The sequence below is a fragment of the Antennarius striatus genome, chromosome 15, assembly GCF_040054535.1.
Source record: "Antennarius striatus isolate MH-2024 chromosome 15, ASM4005453v1, whole genome shotgun sequence".
Taxonomy (NCBI): Eukaryota; Metazoa; Chordata; class Actinopteri; order Lophiiformes; family Antennariidae; genus Antennarius; species Antennarius striatus.
In genome coordinates, this window is record NC_090790.1 from 8,788,739 (window position 1) to 8,802,894 (window position 14,156).

At 41.4% G+C, this 14,156-nt stretch overlaps 1 protein-coding gene across 2 annotated transcripts in view; it reads right to left on the reverse strand.

The window, feature by feature from the left end:
* Window positions 1–8,142: 8,142 nt before the first annotated feature.
* The window catches only part of si:dkey-247m21.3 (5-hydroxytryptamine receptor 4), a 49,362-nt gene continuing 43,348 nt past the window's right edge, over window positions 8,143–14,156 (reverse strand). For both annotated transcript variants that reach the window (XM_068335570.1, XM_068335571.1), the window contains exon 7: window positions 8,143–9,682. In XM_068335570.1, coding sequence (XP_068191671.1) covers window positions 9,589–9,682 — 94 coding nt within the window. In that variant the 3' untranslated portion in view covers window positions 8,143–9,588. The remainder of the gene's footprint in view (window positions 9,683–14,156) is intronic.

The following is a 14,156-nucleotide window of genomic DNA, read 5'->3' on the forward strand; positions in this document are numbered from 1 at the left end:
TGAGGACCATGGCCTCAGATTTGGAGGTGCTAATCCTCATCCCCGCCGCTTCACACTCGGCTGCAAACCGGACCAGTGAGCGCTGCAGGTCACAGGCTGATGACGCAAACAGGACCACATCATCTGCAAAAAGCAGTGATGCAATCCTCAGGCCACCAAACTGTAAAGCCTCCTCACCACGACTACGCCTCGATATCCTGTCCATGAAAATCACAAACAGAATTGGTGATAAAGCGCAGCCCTGGCGAAGGCCAACAGCTACTCGGAACAAGTCCGACTTACTGCCGAGAACCCGAACACAGCTCTCACTTTGGGCGTACAGGGATTGGATGGCCCTGAGAAGAGGCCCCCTCACTCCATACTCCCGCAGTATTTCCCACAGTATATCCCTGGGGACACGATCATATGCCTTCTCCAAGTCTACAAAACACATGTAGACTGGATGGGCATACTCCCAAGCCCCCTCTAGGATCCCTGTGAGAGTAAAAAGCTGGTCCGTTGTTCCACGACCAGGACGGAACCCACATTGTTCCTCCTCAATCTGAGGCTCGACAATCGGCCGGACCCTCCTTTCCAGCACCTTGGAGTAAACTTTCCCAGGGAGGCTGAGGAGTGTGATGCCCCTGTAATTGGCACACACCCTCTGGTCCCCCTTTTTAAAAAGAGGAACCACCACCCCAGTCTGCCACTCTTTCGGCACTGTCCCAGATTTCCACGCAATGTTAAAGAGGCGTGTCATCCACGACAGCCCCTCAACACCCAGAGCCTTCAGCATTTCCGGGCGAATCTCATCAATACCCGGGGCTTTGCCACCGTGCAGTTGTTTAACTACCTCGGTGACTTCGCCCCGAGAGATTGACTCTGATCCCCCATCATCCTCCAGCTCTGCCTCTGCAACAGAGGACGGGCCATTTGGGGTAGTTGGATTCAGGAGTTCCTCAAAGTGTTCCTTCCACCGACCGACAACCTCCTCAGTCGAGGTCAACAGTGTCCCATCTTTGCTGTATACAGCTTGGATGGTTCCCCGTTTCCCCCTCCTGAGGTGTCGGACAGTCCTCCAGAACAACTTTGGTGCCGTCCGATAGTCCTTCTCCATGGCCTCTCCGAACTCCTCCCACACCCTCTGTTTTGCCTCCATCACAGCCGAGGCTGCAGTCCTTTTGGCCTGTCGGTACCCTGCAACTGCTTCAGGAGTCCCCAGGGACAACATGCCCCTGAAGGCCTCCTTCTTCAGTCGGACGGCTTCCCTGACCACCGGGGTCCACCACGGTGTTCGAGGGTTACTGCCCCTTGAGGCACCCAAGACCTTGAGACCACAGCTCTCAGCTGCAGCTTCAGCAATGGAAGCTTTGAACATCGACCATTCAGGTTCAATGCCCCCAGCCTCCACAGGGATGCACGAGAAGCTCCTTCGGAGGTGTGAATTGAAGGCCTCACGGACAGAGTCCTCCTCCAGACGTTCCCAGTTCACCCGCACTACTCGTTTGGGCTTACCAGGTCTATCCAAAGGTTTCCTCCGCCAACGGACCCAACTCACCACCAGGTGGTGATCAGTTGACAGCTCTGCCCCTCTCTTCACCCGAGTGTCCAAAACACACGGTCGAAGATCAGATGATACGATCACAAGATCAATCATTGACCTCCGACCCAGGGTGCTCTGGTACCAGGTACACTTATGAGCATCCTTGTGTTCGAACATGGTGTTAGTTATGAACAATCCGTGACTAGCACAGAAGTCCAGTAACATAACACCGCTCGGGTTCAGATCAGGGAGGCCATTCCTCCCAATCACGCCCCTCCAAGTGTCTCCATCATTGCCGACGTGTGCGTTGAAGTCCCCCAGGAGAACAATGGAGTCCCCTGCAGGGATCCCTTCAAGGACCCCATTTAGGGACCCCAAGAAGGCCGAATACTCTGAACTGATATTTGGTGCATATGCACAAACAACAGTCAGGGTTTTCCCCCCCACAGCCTTAAGGCGTAGGGAAGCGACCCTCTCATCCACCGGGGTAAACTCCAACACAGCGGCGCTCAGCCGGGGGCTTGTGAGTATCCCCACACCCGCCCTGCGCCTCACGCCTGCCGCAACTCCGGAGTAAAACAAGGTCCAACCCCTATCCAGGAGTTTGGATCCAGAACCGAGGCTATGCGTGGAGGTAAGCCCCACCAGATCCAACTGGTAGCGCTCCACCTCCAACACAAGTTCCGGCTCCTTCCCCGCCAGTGAGGTGACATTCCACGTCCCCAAAGCCAACTTCTGCCGCCCGGGTGTGGTCCGTCGTGACCCCCTGTCGTCACTGCCACCCATATGGCAGCGCACCCGACCCCATCGGTCTGCCCTGCGGGTGGTGGGTCCACAGGGGTGGGAAGAATCCACGTTGCCTTTTCGGGCTAAGCCCGGCCGGGCCCCGTGGCAGACCCGGCCACCAGGCGCTCGCTGACGGGCCCTCCGTCCAGGCCTGGCTCCAGACGTGGGCCCCGGGCTTCCTCCGGGCAGGGTCACAGTTTTCCCTTTTCCGTTTTTCATGGGATATTTGAACCATTCTTTGTCTGGCCCTTCACCTGAGACCTGTTTGCCTTGGGTGACCCTACCAGGAGTACAAGACTCCCGACAACATAGCTCCCAGGATCCTTAGGGCACACAAACCTCTCCACCACGTTAAGGTGATGGTTCCTTGGAGAAGTTAATGGAACATGCTGAAACATACTGTATATGTACTTTCTGTCATTCTTTCTATATACATTCTCTCAGGGTGGCAGTAGCTCAGTCCACTTAGTCTTGGGCTGGGGACACTGGTTCAAGACGTGTGTCAGGCAAAAATTTTGGATTGCGAGTTGACAGTGGGAGGTGTCAATTCGCTTCCCGAGCACTGTCGAGGCGCCCTTGAGCAAGGCGCTGTCCCCCTTATAAGTTGCTTATTAGGGCGCACCATGAAGGAGCTGCCCGCCGCTCTACATCCCGATCGCTTGCATGCCTATGTGTGTCTGTGTGTGTGTGTGTGTGTGTGTGTGTGTGTGTGTGTGTGTGTGTTACAGGCTTGAACCCACACACGCACACACACACACAACACACACACACACACACACACAAACACACACAACACACACAACACACACACACACATATGTATATACTGTACATGTATATATATATATATATATATATATATATATATATATAAATAAAGAGATACATACACACACATATATAAATTTATTACATTACGTTTTTGTTAGCTCCTGTTTGAGAGCAATTAGCTATGTGGTAGAACAGTCTTAGTTTTTAAAGTTAAACTAAACAGTATGTTTCTGACTCCATCATAACTCCAGAATGCTCTGCAGAACCGGTTCTATCAAGATTAAACTAATAGTTTGTTTTATGTGATGTTAAGTCAGAGAGGCTAAACTCAAAAAAATAATACTGCATGTTATTTAATTCAATCAGTGAAACATTTTTACACTTACAAATATTGAGTAGATATGAATGCTCTCTAATCTGTTAAAACAAAACCTGAGTAATGAGTAAAATCTAAGTAATATTTTCTAGTACGTCTGAATGAATTGATTTCAATTCAATTAGGTAGTTCAACTACCTACACAAATTGAGTAAATGTAGCTGAATTTGGGGGGTTCACACCCTAAAATGAGGGGCGAAAGCGCCTTGCTCATAGGCGCCTCGGCAGTGGCTGGGAGGTGAGCTGACACCTCCCACCGTCAGCTCACACTCCGAGGGATGTCCTGGCAAACGTATTGTGTGTTTCTTCTTTTCTTAAGTTCATCTCAGTCTTCATCTGTGTCTACAATGTTTGCATCTTCTTTTCATCTTTGCAGAATAAATGTCACTGGTTAACTTGACGTGCCTTTTCAACTACACCAAGGAATTTAGCATGTTTATGGAATACACATTGTATAGAGAGGATGGGGTCAAGAAAATGTGTATAGCATAAATTACCTGACATAATCAAAGACAACATTCAATAATTCCTTAAATTAAGCTTTAAATCAAGTGTGATAACAACAACAACAGATAGGATATGTAATCTTTTGGACAATGGACAAGATAAGAGTTAGATTATTGGAGAAAGTTGTTTGAGGCTTTTTGAGGCCAATTTCAGATGAAGTTCAAAGCTAGTTAATATTTATGTTATACAGGAATGACTTTCACCAGGTTTCCACTCACCCATGTCTGTTTTTGTCACTTTATAAGTACCACACTTACATTGGATCCTGTCTGCTGGTAAAGTATTAACTTGTACCTTTATTTGAGTAGAATGAAGTCTTCAACAGTCCTGCAAGCAAAGGCTAAAAAATATACTTAAATATGTTAAAAATATATATTAAGAATAGGAATATGTATATCTACTGTATATATATTAAAATAACAAATGTCATTATTTTGGCCCTTTTTGGCCCTCAATCTTATGCTTTAGTAGTTTGCTTATCAGCACTGTTTTCAGATGCAAAAAAAACAAACAGAACAAAACAGAACAGAACAAAAGCAGATAGAAAAAGCTACTGATTGTTGAATATAATGTACATTTATTTAACAGTGGTGAAAGATAAATGTAAGAAAGGTCTTTGTTTGGGAAAAAAACGTTTAAGCCAATTGATTAATTCAAGTTGCATGCAATATTTTACTACTACAGACTTAAGTTGGGTAAACTTTAATATTTCTGTGTTTGGAAATATTTCCTTTGATTTCCCTGAAATACCATACCCCTAACACACATTTTGTCACATGACTTCCGCACATACCAACTTTACGTGAATACTAATGTCATTTAGAAACCTCTAACAGCATCTCACGGAGCCCAAAACGTGCTTGAAGAAAATAAAAAGAAAGTTCATGTGATTTCATAAATGCTGTTCTTTTCGCTACATTTTAAGGTAATTATGAGTTATTATTCTTTTATAAACACAAAAATTAAAATAAGTAAAATGTGTTTTTTCCAACACATTTTTGTGAATTAGTCTTGCAACAGTTATGGGTCACATAATGGGTGACAAATTAAAGATTTTCCATCCTGACAACCACATGATACATCACCACTTAACCTCTTGTTCTCACAAGGGTCCCAGAGAAGAGGCTGAGAGCAAGAGTTCATTCACTCTACATATTAACTCCTCAAGTTGAGAAATCTCTTCCTCGTTAGAAACGTAAATGTTTAAGGAAGAGTAACTGCAAGACAGAGAAAGGCATGCACACAAAAGGTCTGCTGTGAAGTAGAATAACCAGAAAGTTCACCAATGAGTTAAGTTTTCAAGTAAGATTAGCTATAAAAACATCCGAGCTGGAAACATTACAAATAGGTCAGGGGATTACATAACTCAGGACAGGAAAGTCATTAAAAAGATTATCATCGGTGTTCATTCAAAGAACACCAGGTGAGGTATTTGTCTAGAGCCCAAATGGCATTAAACTAAAAATCCAGCTTAGCTTCTGTCCTCCTCGATGCACCATAAACGCACCGTTTGTTTCTTCTGAGTAAACGCACTGCAGCTTACATTTTGTTGTACAGCCTGTGCAGAATGTTGAATGAACCTTATGCCTAGAAGAAAGTGGTCCTGCTGACTCAGCAACTCTTATCAGTGACACAAGCTAATTAAAAGGTATCTCACTCTTCAGATTGTGATCATGAGGTGTTTTTCAGTTAATTTGATAAAAGGTTTTCACTGATGTGCATGCAGTCCATGTCCTCTTCCTCCTCTTCCTCCTCTTCCTCCTCATCCTCCTCCTCCTCTGGTGCGCTGAATCAGACCAACCGGGATGATGTTATTATTACGATACTCTTTTCTCAGGGTGTCGGTCATATAGTTAAGTTTTAGTTATAAAGTTTCCTGCAACACAAAAACATGTTGTTTACAAATCAAGCAAATATTATCACCCGGATAAAAAATTTCTAAATATTCTATTAGGATCAAATTTTTTTTTCTGATTTGAGTCTTTTTCATTCTATGACATACAGCACATTTAATAACAAACCACTTAAACAGTTTATCAACTCAAAAATGTCACTGAGAGCTGGAATTAAATACGGAAAATGACCTAAACAGCCAATGACAAGGTTATGACTTCCTCCCTTCCTTCCTTACGTCCTTCCTTCCTTACTTCCTTCCTTCCTTCCTTCTTTCATCCCTTCCTCCCTCCCTCCCTCCCTTCCTTCCTTCCTTCCTTCCTTCCTTCCTTCCTTCCTTCCTTCCTTCCTTCCTTCCTTCCTTCCTTCCTTCCTTCCTTCCTTCCTTCCTTCCTTCCTTCCTTCCTTCCTTCCTTCCTTCCTTCCTTCCTTCCTTCCTTCCTTCCTTCCTTCCTTCCTTCCTTCCTTCACTAGTTCATCACAGTACTTTCAAAGCAAGGAAACAGCAAAAAGCTCCGGTGTTACCAATAAAATTGTCAATAGTTCAGATCCATTCAAGTGACTTTCATTTAAATTCAACCACCATTAACTGTGTGATGCATGCGTGTGTTAAATCTATGCTGATACATAAACATGTGTTGTGTGAATGAAGTCTGAACACACGTGTATGGAACTGCTCTCATTGTTAGAGTGTGGCTACATCTAGTGGCACCAAAGTGCTGCTTCCTGTGGAGATCAATCACTCCTCCTCCTCCTCCTCCTCCTCCTCCTCCTCCTCCTCCTCTGTTCTCCTTCAGCTTCAGCATAAACATCTGTTTTAGTTTTGTGTGACAGAAGAGACAGTAAACCCCTATTTTTAGACTGTCAGGAAGTTTCTCACATTTTCTGCAGATGCTAGAGTATACCAAAATGTCATAAAATTCCCAAGGAAAAGCATTTTCTCATTATAGTCTCTCCAGTTTTAACCCCTTAGATAGATTAATCTAAAGCGAGAATGATAGAATCTTGAAATGGCTTCACATCTTTCATATTTTTCCTAAAATGTGTGCCTAACCTTGTGATGTCCTGGCATGGTTGGCCAACATGATGAAATCGCTAAGAACGTAAAGGACAAACACGAACAATAAAACAAAGAACCGGCTTAAAAAGAGGAGTAAATATTCTCCTACCACTTCAGTGTAATTAACATAGTTTCTCTTGTTTGTTCTGGACAGCACGCTACCCCTACAATTTATTAAAGCAGACCTCGTGCTATTGGATTGCTGTGTGGAAGATTTAGATCTAAAGTTAATTTTAAATAACGCAACAAGTAACAAAGTGCATGACCTCTATTGGTAACAATAGCCACAAACAGGCAAGAGTATTTTTTAACCAAAAATAAAGGCTGATTGCTATCAGCTTGTCCCAGCTCGGAATAGCCGGTCTTCTCTTGTAGAGGTGTCTTTAGGATTTGTTGATTCTGTGCTATACCAGCTGAAAGTCTGGGAACACTCATGATGTTCCACAAGGGAACATCATGAGGGTTAAAAATATTTTTTGTTCTCTGTCAACTTCAGACTATTCTTAAAAGTCAAGATGCTTTGAGAATCCCCAGTTCCGACTTTGCTATGAAACAGTCTTGGGTCTACCATGCTATGTGAGTAACAGAAATCCTATTGGAGTCACTGGAATTCAGAAAACAATGAATTCATTCCCTGGAGTTTTCCTGATTGGTTAATGGCCAGCATAGGTAGTGGTCATCAACAATCTGTGTAAGAAATCACCTCGGATGCCGGGGCCTTAGCAGAGGGAGTGAGGGGATAATCATGTTAGCTGTAACCTGAAGAGGGGCTGTGCGCATAATCGCTGCATGCCAACAGCAACAGTAACAAAGTAACAAAGGCCTGTTCAAATGTATTTCATACCCACACGGAATAATATTAGTTTGTACTTGATACTAATGTTGTTTCACCAAAGACAGGAGAACATCACAGAGCTCAAGTGATGAGGTGTAAATCAACAACAGACGATCTGCAAAGACTGAAATAGTTCTCCATCTGCCAAAAATGGAGAAAATGGAATCAGTTGGCACAGTGTGAACATTCACCATATTTGACAGGTGCTGGCAATGGCTGCTCAAAGAAGAGATCAGGCACGTCCAGATGAACATGAAGTGATATATAGTAGGAAAAGAAAGGTGAATTCAACACGTGTATAGTCATTATTAAACACTATTCCGTCTTTGTTTTTAGACCAGTATCTACTGATCTACATGGATGCAATTAAAGCACTACTTTCAGACAAAGCATTCTTCAAAGTATTTAAACTGTTTTATTTGGAAAAGAATATGGTGGTTATGAAGCTGTTCAAATGAAACCAACTCAAGCCTTGAGACGTGTTTGAATTACAGAATGAAGTAAGGGTATATAAATGTCTATAAATACTTTCCTGTAAGTCAAGAATAGACGTGTTCTGTTATGTTAGACTGTTCCTGTGTGTGTGTGTGTGTGTGTGTGCGTGCGTGCGTGCGTGCGTGCGTGTGTGTGTGTGCATATAATTTGTTTTCTTTCTTTCTTTCGTTATTTATTTATTGTTTGTATGTTTGTTTTTAGGAAAACTCTGTTAAAATCCTTGTTCACTGGCCAATATAAACCAGCTGATGAGCACAGTAGACCCTTTAGATGCCAGATAAACCAAACCAGAGCAAAGGACGAGGTTACTTTAAATTCAAGAGTTCAGAAACAGTCTGAAATGAACGACTCCTCACAGGTTTTTCAGATATATGCATCACAGCAACAGTTAAAAGTTCCACTATTTAGCCCTGTTAAAAAAAAATAGAAATTTTTTTGCTTTGCGTTCACACAACAACGTCTCACGGTGAACTTTATGTACTGTCCTGTCTTCTGTAGTGCATCTGTTGTTTTGTGACTGTCCAGAAACTACAGAATCTGGTACAGCTACTTTATTGTGCGTTGTCCCTGCAAAAATGAATAATATACCTCTTCAAAATCCTCGGTCATGTAAATGAACTGCCAAAAGGTAGCAAACGTGTATCGTTTAAGGGTGAAACCGTTGTTGTGCAAACAGCCTCTCATATGATCAGACACCCTCATGACAATCAGAGCGGTAATGAAAGTCAAACTGTAGAGGCAAATGCAACAATATTTTATGTGACTCCAGCAGCGGAGTGCCATCGATCCCGGGAATGTAAGAATTACCCGAACCCTACGCCTAACCCTAATACATGTGGCTCATTTCTACTTCAAACGATGCCAGTTCTTTATAACATATAATGTAAAGTTTTTATGTATATGAGATTAAAAGCAGGAGGCGTCTCATTGATCCGTTCCGTTGTGGTCCGTTGCAGTTTTTCTTCGAAGTGCTGGACTGCTGACTTTACCCTCATCATCCTGTGACCCACATGATCGGCTGGGAAAAGACCTGGAAACTTACTGGCTGAAGGTTTCAGTCCAGAGACATAACTGCTATGCAAGAGATTTTTTCTCAATGAGAGTCATCAAATGTCATATGTCAGATGATGTCCCGGGACAGAAATAAAGATGAGCCGGGACATCAACATATGTGTAAAAAAAAGGTCAACACTGATGCTGGATTATGTGTCTAGTATCACCCAATAGACAGTCCAGATCAGATCAGAGTGGACTTTTGAGATCGCTGAGGTGTAATTTTTTCTTTTTTGTGCCAGCTCCATTCATACTTTAGCTGATGATGTCAGCTCTTTGACAAGTCTTCCTCACAATGTTGCAAGAGAGTCCTGCGACTCCTGCTCATTGGCCAGTATCGTCCGTCCATTGTCACTGTAGCTCCGGTTCGGCAGGAAGGATAATCTGTAAGAGAGAGAGAGTAACTTCTTTAGTAAACGTAAACAAAACGTTATTCTTTTGAAGTTCTGCATCTTAAAACTTTTCAATTTTCAGCAGCATTATTTTTTTCATTCATGTGTATCCCCTCAGTACAGTACATCTCAATGTAAACGTTAAGGTGTGTCACTGATTGAGATGTGTACCATTGTTAAAGCTACAGTCTGTCATCATATGTAGGGAAATGGTTTCACACAAGCTAAGACCTAAAAAAACAAACAACCACTGACTGACTCACAGTCGGTGGCAAAGACCAACAAAGACTGAAGAAGATGAGAAAAAACAGACCAATGGTTTCAGAGGCATACAAGCACACACTAGATTACATTGACAAAGGGAAATTAACTTTTGTTTATCCAGTATTAAAACCATAGTCAAAAATTGAAATATTACGTAATGTATTATTTATTTATTATGTATGATGACATTAAAGGCATTCTATTCTAATCTATTCTATTCTATTCTATTCTATATGCTACTAGGTTCATATTTATGATTATATTTTTACTAGTATTACATATGTTTTATCCCTAAAGGAACTATGGTATGTATTAGGTTAATACTGGCCTTTAACTATAAATATGTTGATATGATTACACACAGTGTCTGATGTCAGACATGCCAGCATGTGTGAGGCATTATTACATCACTATATGTCAACACCACAGCTCTACTTTATGAGAAATGGGACATATTCTTATCTTTATGATATCCAGAGGCAAAAGTCCTCTGTCATATGTTTCATGGATGTAAGAATTACATTAGATGTCTTTATTAAATCTGTAATAGTGTGCAGTAATTTTCAAACATCTGCAACTGCATGTAATTCATTATGTGATTTTCTGCCCTTTATCGAAACAAAAAAGAACTCAGCTGTTTTTTTTAAATTCATCGTCACTCGCATCAGACCAATTTCTAAATTTTGTCAGTTTTATTTTTTTTCTAATGAAAACCCAGTTTTATTTGCTTCTGAAAGAAAATAAATCTAAAATAGTACTGGAGTAGGAAAGGGCTGCTTTTCTTAGTTCATATAAAGTTGACCTTATATAGTTTCTGTTGGTGGTTACATTCAGTCATTTTCATTTGGTATCGATAAATAACTGTTGTAAAAGCTCCTCACAGACCATCAGTGCTGATAAGGTGCTGACGATTGCTTACTGGACGGAAAATAAGAACAACAGTGCCAAGATTTATTCTGGGAAATGGACATTGAAGTTTAATAACATCTAGAGGTAGTGGGTCTTAAATTCTCCACTCCAAAATGTTCTTCAGTTTCCACCGGTTCCACTCGGAGCGATGCGTCCTTCGTCTTTGGTGAAAAATTAAATAAACTCGTCCTCACAAATTGTAATCCTAATCCAGTTTGAGGTGTCCAAAGTTTCCTGAATTCAGTGACCAACCCTAAGGGTGAAGTACTCCACTGCACTACTACAAAACACACACATAAGCAAACACACACCTGAAAGGAAGTCCGGGTTATTATCACTACAATGACCACATGTGTGCACGAGCAAACACACACACACATGCACACACGCACGTACACACACACACACACACACACACACACACACACACACACACACACACACACACACACGGACAGAATGAAGAGGCAACAGGGGAAATATAAACACAAATATTCTCTAAATTGTACTCCTTGTTTCCTGTATTTTCTGCAGGGCACACTCAGACGTCTGTCTGTCTGTCTGTCTGTCTGTCTGTCTGTCTGTCTGTCTGTCTGAATAGAGCTCATACCTTTAAATCCCTTTTGATTAAATTACATCCTCATTCACTGAACGACTTGGTACCATCAAACTAGCAGCCCTTATGTTAAGGGCCTATATTTTTTAAAGTGAACAAGAAATAGTCGACCTCTTATGTAGCATCTAACACAAGCCTGAACGTATATCACATTATTTGTGCCTACCAGGGTAATATATTTATGTCTTTTTACATCCTGGGCTTGTGATAATTACAATCTGGATGCCCATTTTGATTAACTCGTCTGCAAAACAGCTTCTCTTCTGAACCACAAGTACCGATAGCAAATCTCTGCCAGCAACAGCTGGTCCAACCGCCTGGGGGAAGATTATGAATTTATTGATTTTATTTCATTTGAATTTTCATCCAGAAATCCTTAAAAAGAATCTCCTGCAATAAATCATGTCCTGCACTTTTATGAAGCTTATCCTGGAGATCTGACCCCGGGGCCTTATGTGAAAAAGGCATAAAATGTCTTTGTGGGGATGAAAAACAAAACCACATCAACTCAATTACAAACAAATTCATGCTTACATTTGGCATCATGAGACAAGCATCTGGAGGCCATTTTGGATCTAGTTTCATCCAGCATCTTAAGATTAATTCACATTTAAATGTACATGTACAGTATGACTTTACACTAATATGCTGATGATAGATTGAAGATCTCTGTACTCCTTATCACCACAAATGACCTCACATTCAGTTGAAATGCAGGTCACTTCACTAGACTTACATATATGGTATTGTTTTATAAGAAAAACACGAACAAGTTATCCTTAAACCTTATCTGGAAAGCTAAAGCACATGTTTTGACTTGATGTATCAGATGATAGGCACTTCAATCAGACACGCATAATATGTATTTTTCCAATGCAAAATAACTTTGAGCAGATATTCATTTTAGCAGTTTTTAACCATGAGGAGTGTAACATAAATTTGGAGAACGTCAAACAAAAACGTAATAATAAAAAAACAGTAATTTGTCCACCATTAAAAAAGAATTTGACAACGCTGGAACTTTCCCACGAGTTAAATCAAATCTTATGAAATCAGTTTCACAAAAGAAATACAGGGTGAACTTTTTGTCCAGAGGAATTTCAGCTGTTAACTCCAACATGAGTGTTCCTGTCTGTCGCCTTTAATTGTCAAGTAAAAAAAAAGAAAAAGAAAAGGCAAAAAGTATTGTTCTTGCTATTCATGTGGACTTGTCATCATCATTTACAAAAGCACCCACATGTAGAGAATAGAAAAAAACCTGCATGCAACAAAAAAAGATTCAGTATTTTATTTAAATTTCATTTTCTCCTCTGATTTTAGCAACAACACTCTTGAACACTGAGAGTTCATTACAAGACAAAAGTCCATGTTTCTCATTAGCTCTTCAAATATTGACTTTCATTCAGTCTTGTGTCAGATTCAAACAGCCCTCCATTATAAGTGGGATTCACAGGAAATGATGCATCCTGCCTCATTCTAGCTGATGTCAGCTTCACCATTGGAGCAACTATTCTCACTGTTGTAGCTCAAAATGAAAAGATTGTCAATACCACAACAACTCCTGCTGTGTAACAGATAAAATGAATGCAATATATTTGTCTCTGTGGTTTAAACTTGTCTGATGATGTTAGTCATGGGGGCTTATTTTGTAATATTGCAGGTAGCAATGCAGCAAGAATGTGAAGCAGACACTAACCCTAACCCCAACTCCCTGTCAGGTAACCAGGTTTAAGTTGAATGAAGATCACATCTGATGTATGCAACAAGAAATCTAAACCCACATGCAGTTATTTATTGTAATTTTTAAAATTACTGACTGATGTCCTGATAAAATCAATGGGAGCTCATTTGGTTTCAGCTGTAAACACACACTAGCTGTTCGTCGAACGTTAAATTTTTCAAAGCAGCTTCTTTTTAGACTGATTTATTTAGATCAGTAAATCTAAAAGTAGGATAAATAAAACAGAAGACAATCCACACGTATAAATACACACAGAATTGACCCTAAAGATGTCAGCGCATGACAGTGGTCCAATGAAAACGTCAAGGGGTTTATTATTTCTACTTGTGATACTGCAAAGGAAGATAAGACACGTAATCACCAATTTTTAAATGAACTGTTCTGTAACTACTATCTAGTTACCTTTAGGATCTGCACAATAATATCTTTGAACTACAAATTTAATCTCTTTTAGAAGAAACACGGCTGAGAAGCAGCTGTCAGCAGAGATAAATTTAAAGCAGTCGTGTAGGTCAGGTATTGGACTCGATGCTCAGACCCGAGTCTGGTGCTGGAGCCGTCAGATTTACTATTATTAGTCCGTTAGTTTGATCTGTGGCTGAATTCCAGTCTGATAGATTGAAACAGTAGATCACAACATGCATCCAAGCACTGCATGTGCAGGAAGATGGTGAAACAGGAGAACTTTGATCTGATTTATTAAGGGATTGCATCTCTCTTTGGGAAAGAGGATTTTAACTGACGGATAGCATTTCAGGTGAAATATATCTTTTATTCACGGCTCGTGAGGTCATTATAGTGGCCGCTAAGTTTCTACTGCTTTTTTATGGAGTAAACCCGCTTTATCCGCCGTCAAGGGATGCTGGAGCCTATCCCAGCCGAATGGGGCGTGAGGCAGGGGACACTCCGGGCGCAACGCCAGTGCACTGTAGAGCC